General features: G+C 36.7%; 1 protein-coding gene across 1 annotated transcript; it reads left to right on the forward strand.

Annotated features, from left to right (window-relative positions):
- Nucleotides 1-8,678: 8,678 nt before the first annotated feature.
- ACRALDRAFT_208262 (uncharacterized protein) lies at nt 8,679-9,096 on the forward strand (the record flags this gene model as incomplete). The annotated part of the gene is made up of 5 exons (XM_071022431.1): nt 8,679-8,703; nt 8,774-8,828; nt 8,865-8,887; nt 8,959-9,028; nt 9,066-9,096. 5 exons carry the CDS (start codon nt 8,679-8,681, stop codon nt 9,094-9,096), a joined length of 204 nt encoding a protein of 67 aa, XP_070878223.1.
- Between the last annotated feature and the right edge of the window lie 489 nt (nt 9,097-9,585).

Here is a 9,585-nt window from a genome sequence, read left to right on the forward strand (position 1 = left end):
TTATTATATTCTTCCCTTATCCAAAGCCTACCTAGCCCTTTATCTATTTATTTATTTATTCTTACTCCGCTATCCTTGTCCTACCTAAGTAGCTAGGAGTCAGAATTTTAACTATACGGTCCTTCTCTCATACCTATAGGGGGGAAAAACCGTAGTATAAGACTTAGGGAACTAGTATAAGACTTAGATAAAAACCTCTATACTCTCCTCTTTTTAGGATTACTGCCTCCTACGGGTACCGCGGCGGTCCCGGTGCTAACTCGTTACTAGTACGAGCTAAAGCTCGCCCCTTGAGCGCGACTGCGATTTTTAGCTGGCTCCCTATACGACAAATTTAAGCGGGCTCCTAATATAATATATTATTAAGCGATGGTATAGCCGTAATTATTCTCCTTAATATTCATTAGCTTATTTCTCTTAACCTATCGTAGGTATTTTTAGCTTATTGAAAAATAACACTTATTACATTCTTTATATATATAAATAATTATGCTTCTTTCTTTCTAAGAAACTTTATTATTAATAAACGTTTTACTATTTAAGATTATTAAATAAGCAAATAATTAAGTAATAACTATTTAGTTATACCTCTTTAAATTAACTAATAATAATAAACCCCTTTACCATTTATATTAACTAAGTGGGCATAATTAATAAGTCTAAGAGTTATAAAGAAAGAAAGTACTAACATTAATAGCCGTAATATAATATTATATAATTTACATTAAGTCAATTATTCTATGCTTATTAGTTATACTGCTATCCCTTAGCCGCTCCTTTTAATTCTATCTATTTATTTCTTTTTATAGTCTCTGAGTTACTAGTCTTTTAACCTTTAAGTACCTCTTACTATTTCTTATAGAGAGTATATTTTATTATAAGTATAGACTATTAAGTAACACGGCTCGTTATATAGTATTCTACGTTATTTATAGGCTATCATCAGAAGGTTCGCGCGCAGAGTAAAAGAAGAGTATCACCGGGCAAGGGACAGAAATCACCCTTATGGGGGGTGTTAATAAAGGTGAAGAATAGACTCTGGCCTCCTCCTAAAGGGGGGTTCGGAGGCCACGTATTAATAATATAAATCCGATTATATAATCGTACGTATATAATCGTGCCCGTGACAGCTATATAGTCCTATAAAGCGACCTCTGGCTACTCTCTTAGGCTCGTCTACTTGTTTAGGTATTATATATCTATTACTTATTTCTTAGTCTTAATATAGTCTCTCTTTTAATAGTATAATTTATTTAAAGCATAGTATAGTAACTAATATAGTATTTTATGGAATATAATACATTCCTAATTAATTATACACTTATTATAGTTCTTTAACTTTCTAAGTTATTCTCATATATTACTTTTCTTAACTATAGCTATATAATATATACTTAAGCCAGATCTTTATTATTCTTTGCTTATAAGTATAGTTATTATTAATTATAAGACCTTCTATAATAGGTTTAGGTTTAATATTTAGATTAATTAATAAACTATTTATTTATCCTTAAGTACGCAAAAATGGATATATTATTAGTATAAGGCCTAGATTATATAATATTACGTGAATACGTTTAAATTATTATTTGCCTTTCTCTTTTAATTTTCTTATATATTATATTATATTATATTATATTATATTATATTATATTATATTATATTATATTATATTATATTATTAAATAATATCCAATACTGCTATTACTACTATTAGATAGTTTAAATTCTCTTATATATTACTCTCTAAATAACAATATTTAATTTTATATCTATTTAATATCTTTTTTATTTCTATAGTTACTACTCTCTCTCTTACTCCTGTAGGTCTCTATATTTTTTATAACTTAAAAGTAAGTCTTAATACTAATAATCACTATCGCATACTACTTAATACTAAATAAGGATATAATCCTATACTCGCTAGCTATACTACTATTATATTACTTTTATTATTACTATTATGCTTTATTATTATAATACTAATATATTATAATTCCTTTAATATCTCTTATAACTTTATTTATTCTTTTATAGCTATGTATAGTAATTAGTAATGCTTTTAAGATAAAAGTAAGTTAAATACTTTATTATTATAAATATAAAATATATATACTATATAAAAGTATATACTTTATATACTCTACATCTAAGATTATTTATTTACTATAACACTTTTATAGAGCTTAATTATAGCCTTTATATATTTTAATCTATATATTACTATAGCCCTAGAGAATAGAATTATAGTAGTATTTATGTTATATAATATAATACTACTAAGTCAGGCTCTAAAGGTAGTATAGGTATATAGGTATATAGGCATAGGGCAAATACATTAGAACACAGTATTAAAAGCTAGTGTAAATAGTGATCCATACTATACAATAAGTGGGGTGAGATACAGTGACTTATAGTCTGGCCGGCCCGCCTATATTATGGAAGTACCTTTTATAATTATTAAGCACTTTTTAATAATTGTTAAGTCTGCAGTACCTGGTACTTCACTATGGATGTACGTCACGGAACTTAGCGGTGAAATTAGCAGAAAACGGCCAAGCGCAGGTACCTATACTAAATAAATAACCACTATTAAAGTGGGTTAGGCTTAGTATATATAAGACGAAACTTATAGGCTTCTATACTAGGAAGCCTATAACGTCTTTTCCTATAGTGGCTTTAAAGCCGACTATATACTCGATTAACGGCGCGCGCGTGATTATCTTAGTTAGTTTTTATACGCCTTCCGTGTACCCTAGGGCTAACCTCTATAGGCCTACTTTTAGGCGACTTATATATACGCTTCCTAGGGTTTAAAGCTCCTAAGCTTCCCTTAGTCTTTCTATAGCTATAGGTGGAGCTAACGCTGGCTATATACCTATGTAAAACGCTTACATAATAGCGTAAGAGGCTGCCTCCGTATCGTGGAAGAGACGCCGCGTATTTTACTTACGCGCTTAGGGATAGCACGATACCGTCTTCTTATTTTTCTATAGTAGGGCGACTAACTCCCTTATAGCACCTATTAATAACTAGCGAAGCTAGGCGGAAGGTAGGTCTAATAGGCCCCCTATTTAACCCTTATTATATATACTAAGGCAGATATAGGCCCCCTATAACAGGATCCGAGTAGCGTAAGAAAGGAAAAGGGGTTCCTGTTTTATATACGCCTCTGGCCGGATTCGAACCGACCCGGTCACCTTAACCGTGTACCAGGTATACCACTACTACACTATAGAGGCTGCTTAGCCCTTAAGGGGTATAACCTATTATAAATTAATCGACTATATTAAGGCATATTACTATAACCTTAGGTTTAGTATAGTATATAAATAGATACTAAAACGAGTTAATGATAACGTTTATCGTATGATCCTCTATTACCTCTATAGCGGCGATTAGCGGCTATTAATAGTATTAGGAGGGCTTCGCGCATAGAGTAAAAGAAGAGTATCACAGGGCAAAGGGACACAGAAATCACCTATATAGGAGGGTGTTAACAAAGGTAAAAATTAAACTCTGGCCTCCTCCTAAAGAGAGGTTTAGAGGCCATGTAGTTATAATATAAATCCGATTATATAATCGTACCTATAATATAGTATCGTATAGGCTAGCCTAAGGCAGGTCCGGAACGAGTTATTCCGGGCCCGAAAATAGGATTAGACCTGTCGCAGGAATAAGGGCAGGAATTTAGGATTAGGATAAGAGATTTCTATAGAGTTAATTGAATTAATAGATTAATCGCTTATTTTTATATAATTAAGGTATACACTATTTATAATAATTAAGAGTCTTATTTACGTCATAACCTATTAAAGCTATTTACGCTAAGCTGCCTATAGCTATAATAATAACCTCTAATATAACTATCTATATAAGCCACGAAGATTAGGAGCTATAGCAACGCCTTTATAAAGTTAGGGCCGGTAGTAACGGAGTCTAGGACTTCCTACACCCTAACGATCCAATCCCTTACCCGTAGCGAGCCACCCGTCCCGAATTTACCTTCTACGCCTTTATCGCTAATATAAACGGGCACCCTATACATATCTCCGAGCTAACAGCTATAAGCAAGGCCGCCTATACTAAAGACTACCGTTGATATAAAGAAGATCGTAAGGGCTACGAGACATATTAAAAGGGCATAAATGCTATACTTAAGTGGGTAGAAAAGTCGATCGTAGCGAAAAGACGGAAGGCCCTAATCAGAAATCAGAGCATTAAAGAAAAATTATAAATTATAAATTACATTACAAATTACATGTAATGTAATGTAGTTTTTCCGGAGAAAATTACATTATATGTAATGTAATTTGTAATGTAATTTTGTTATGTTAGGGGATGAATTACACTTTTTTTATATATAGATTAAGAGGGTATTTTAGGATATATAGTATATATAATACCGTATATACTATCCTAGGACTATACTAAGTAGTACAGCCTATATATTAGAGTAGAAATCCTTATACTTCTATATATATAGTAAAGATATAGGGGTCTAACACTTAATATATAAGTATATATCTTATTTAATATACTTTAAGAAGATATTATAAGCTTAAGAAGAATATAAGACTAATATCTTTGCTATAGTCTTACGCTTTAGGGGGTTATGCTTTTAATACCTTTAAATATTAATATTATACTATCTTTAAGTATTATAATACTAGTATTATAATATTAACTCCTAGATATAAGTACTTAACTAAAGTGCAGCTTTCGTATAGTAGTTTTATAGTATCTATAAGAAATAACTTATTTAATAAAGTTTAATTAGCTATTATATAGTATATATATTACACCTAACTTATTATAGTAATATACTCTATATAATGTTTTTTATTATTATTATTCTCTTACTCCGCTATCCTAACTAATCTAGAAGCCTAGCTTAGGCTATACGGTCCTTCTTAGTTAGTTATAGGGGGGAAAAACCCATATAGGTAGAAAAACCTTTATACTCTGCTTATTAGGATTAGTACCGCGTCGGGGCCTCGGGGGTCCCGGTAGTGACTCGATACATATCTGGATCACACCTCTAGTCTAGTGGCTAATAGGAAAGTAGCAGGCTAGAGATTTTAGGTTAGCCTAGGGTACGGGATACTATACAGGGAGCCGAAAAAGGACCGTAGCGGTCCCATCTTCCGGGAATTCTCCCTATATCGGGGTGGCCGGCTTTATTTACACCTTCCCTTTAGGCGGGGGGTTTAGTAGGAGCTCCTGCCTTTATTATATATACCTACCGAATTCGGTAACCTTCTATAACTATAGTTAGGTTAATTAAAAATTTTAAGGGCCTTTGCCCTTTTTCTTATTTTTCTCCTTTAACACTTTCGCGATATTATAGGTTTACCTATAAGCCACCCGCCCCTCTATTCCCGTCTCCGTGCCCGGCTCTATACTATAGTTACTAATAGTACGTCTTTAGCGACTTATAAAAAGATAGGGTTATTTTAATATTATCTATTTATAAGTGGTAGCGCGGGCGGGAGGCTAATGGTTTTAGGGCGGGCTAATAAGATAGGTTATAGTTAAATATATAATAATAATAGTTAGATCGATTAACAAGTAATAAGCTAAGACCGCTATTATAAGTAAAGGGGTGCTATAGGGGGTGCGTATCGGTTCCGGGTCCGGTGCTAATAGTTTTTAAGATACCTCCTAAGAAACAACAGCCTAAGAAGAAGGGTAATACTCGTTACTACGAGGCCGGTGCTTTACGGGTTTTGCTGTGGGTATTCCCGGGGGTGCCTTTAGGGTGCCGGCGTGATACCGATAGGTTACTATTTTTAACTATAAATAGATATCTTAGGTATACTAAGCGTCTTAGAGGGGAAAAACCGGAGGATATAAAAGTATACGCTAATATTACCGGAAAAGGAGCGGTATACTACTAGTATACTAATAGTCGTTAAACTTATAAGGATATAAGTCGGTCTCGCGGTAGTAACTCGGTGGTACTTAGGCGGTGGTAGCGGGGTTCTAATAGCTAGTATAGGTCCCGGCTATAGCTCTAAAATACTAGCAGCGAGTCCTTAAACGCTATTAGGAGCTTATAGCGGCTATCGCTAAGGGTAAAGATAGATCGGTTATAAGTCGTGTCCCTAGGGGTACCGAAGCTATACCGCGCTAACTTTAGGTAGGCTTATAGTCGGCTTATAGCGGCGGTGGCTTCTTTTAAGCGCGCCGCTAGGCGTGCTTACCCTGCCGGCCGCTGCCACGGCGGAGACATGATATTAGCTAGTCTAGAACGTCGTCTAAATAGGTTAAAAGGAATAATCGCTATCTTATTAAAGATGGCTATAAGTCCCCTAACGGTCTTTTAGCGGTCTTTTTATAGTATAGTGGTGCTAATATAATAGGATAGGGATATAAGTATAATACTAATAGCGATAATACTTTGAGTAATAAGTATAAGGAGGAAGATAAGGGCGATACTAAGGCTAATTAGAGGGTAGATACCGCTATTATACGCCTTTTTAGTGCCGTCGGGGCCCTGGCTTATAGGGCCGTAGAATAAATATAAAAGTCTCGGTTAGGTGCTATCTTTATTCCGTATACTCTATACCAGGGTAGTCCCCCTACGGGGTCTTTAATATATAGTTCCTTATAATCTCTAGGGTAAAATAAAAGTCGTTTAGGTGGCTAAGATATAGGAACCACTTCACGATTACTTTAGCCTTTTTAGGGTAGTTTAGTGCGTTAAAAAGGTCTTTTTTAGTTAAGATCGGTCTCCTTATAGCGCCGTGGAGGTCTCGCTATGCCTCTAAAATAGTATTCTAGTATTATAGGATAATATATTCGGCTATCTTAGCCCCTCTGTCCCCGTAAGGGTACTAGGCGGTAACGAAGCCGGGAACTCTTACTTTAAAAAGGAAGGCCCTAAGGCCTAGTTTCTCGGAGCGGATCTAGGTAAGGGCAGAACTTTACGGCTTTAGGAGGCCTTTATATCTTTAGAGTTCTTTTTTTCGGGGGTCTTAGTCCGGTACTGCTATAGCGTAGGTCGGGTTCCGCGTAGGCCCTATATCTCTCTACCTCTTTTTCTATTCTTCCTAAAGGGCGGCGTCCGGGTTATTATTATTTATTTATTTTTAAGCGGTAAAGGATTAGGCGGGCTAGGCGAGTGCTTACTAAGTAATATAGCGGCGCTATAATACCGCTAACGCTTTTATAGCGGCCTAGGTGCTAGCTAGGATAAGCCCTTTTATTCTAGTATTTTAGTAGTTAAGAGCTCTCTTAGCTATAAGGCGGGTAAGGTATAGATTAAGGGGGGGGGATATACGTCTTTTTTTTTAGGATCTGGGTTAGCGTGGCCCTATAGGCTCCTATAATAATCCTAAGGCACTTATTCTAGGCTAAGCTAAGGGCCGCTATAAGGCTATAGCGGGGCCTTATCGGTAATTCTATAAAAAATAGGGGCGTAATGGGAGATAGCGGGATAGATTACGGCGATATAAAGACGCCGGGTATTAGCGAAGCTATAGCCCTAGGCTACCACGGTAAGCCGGGTTAGGGCGTAGTTCTGGATTACTAACTTACTCTGGATCTCCTTCCTATACTATAAGAAGTTTAGTTTCCGGTCTAGCTATACTCTAAGAAACCTAGCCTTTATCGATAATAGTACCGGTATAGTGTTAAGGTGGAGAGGCGTCGGGGGCGGGGAGTAAGATTTCGTAAAGGGTATAAACACGTATTTTAAGGGCTTAAATTAAAGGCCGCTCGCCTAGGACTAAGCCTTATATATTCTTTAGGCGGAGGCGAGTCGGTGCCGTGTCTAGGCCTTTATACGGCTAAAGGCGATAATATTTATATTATCGGCGAAGCTAATAATAGTAGTTCTCGCGGCGTGTTCGAGTTCTTTATATAAGGTGGAGATATATAGAATAAAGAGAATTAAAGAGACTAGGGACCCTTACGGTATACCGGTATAGAGGGGCCGCGGGGCTACCGCCTAGCCGTCGAAAAGGAGGTAAACTATTTAGTCTTAAAGAAAGCTGCTAGTTAGCCGGATAACCTAGTCTAGGAACCCCTTACGCCTAAGGGACTTAAGAAGTCTAGTATAGGGGATAGTATCGAAGGCCCCGCGTATATCCAGCTAGAGTATCGCGGGGGCGCCGCGTAGGGCGTATACGGCCCTAACGGCCTTTATCGTATACTATATAGCTATCTCTATATTATATCCGGGCCTATTTCCTATTTAACCGCCAGGGAGTAGCCGATATTCTTCCGCTATAGCCGCGAAGCGGTCCGCTATAATATCTTCTAATAGCTTTCTAATCGTGTTAAGGAGGGAGATCGGTCTCTAGCCTTTAGCTATCTTATAGTTACTCTATAGGCGGCCTTCTTTTCGGATAATTACAACGGTGGCGGTACGGTAACGGTACGGGAAGTAGCTTAGGGCTAGGCAGGCTAAGAGAATCGTAGCTAGGATCTAGTGCAGGGTCGGGCTATAGGCCTTTAGGAGGCCTGCTAGAAAGCCGTCCGGTCCGAGAGCGGCCTATAGCTTAGTCCGGCGGAGGCGGCCCTATATAATATTATAGGGACTTACTATTAGAGTAACTTTACTTTAAGACTACTAAAATAGGATTATATATTTATTTATTTATTATAGGCCTAACTAGGGAGCCTAGACGGATTGATATCCGGGCTACAAAGTGAGGCTAACAGTGGTTTTCATGGCTATAACGCCGAAAGCTCTAAGTACCACCACTAATTTACATATACAGTTTAAGTCATAACATAAGTCTTCTTACATAAACACACGATACAGAGGGTCACTTTCCAAGTACCACTATTTACAAGCGGCCTGTCTACTATTTGCAAGCGTCCCAAACTTAATTAGGAGTACCACTATTTGCAAGCGGCCTGTCTACTATTTGCAAGCGTCCCAAACCCAATTAGGAAGGTTACGCGAGCCCGCGTAGTAGTCTGTATACGCCACGATCTTGGCTGCAGATGTCCCGTACAGATACATCACATCACGACAAGGTTTTCTCTCCCTTGCTTATTACGAATATCCGTTGCTGTAAATTCACTGCTTATTTTGACCTCCTTGCATAAAGCTCTAGTCAAGAAGAATACGCGCTGTCGTGATGGAAAAAGTGGTGGAAAAAGCAGGTGGAAAAAGAGGTGGGAAAAGAGGTGGAAAAAGAGGTAGGAAAAGAGGTGGGAAAAGAGGTAGGAAAAGCAGGTGGAAAAATTTTCAATATAGTGGTTATATAAGCTTATCTGTCTAATAATAAGGCCTTATCTGTGTGAAATAATAAGACCTTATCTATGTAAAATAATAAGCCCTTATCTATATAATAATACGTGAAAATTTTTCACCTCTTTTTCCACCTCTTTTTCTACCCCTTTTTCTACCTCTTTTTCTACCACTTTTTCACCACTTTTTCTACCTCCAGGACATAATACATTTTAGGGTACTTTGATATAATGGAAAACAGGTCAGAATAGCTGCGATTTTGTAGTCATAGGCATTAAGTATAAGTCATAGTGACTGACGCCTATCTTATACAAAACGTCTATTATAATTATACGTACCGGTACGGGATATCTGCAGCTAAGATCGTGGCGTATGCA

The sequence above is a fragment of the Sodiomyces alcalophilus genome (genome assembly GCF_042370955.1).
Source record: "Sodiomyces alcalophilus JCM 7366 unplaced genomic scaffold ACRALscaffold_2, whole genome shotgun sequence".
NCBI lineage: Eukaryota > Fungi > Ascomycota > Sordariomycetes > Glomerellales > Plectosphaerellaceae > Sodiomyces > Sodiomyces alcalophilus.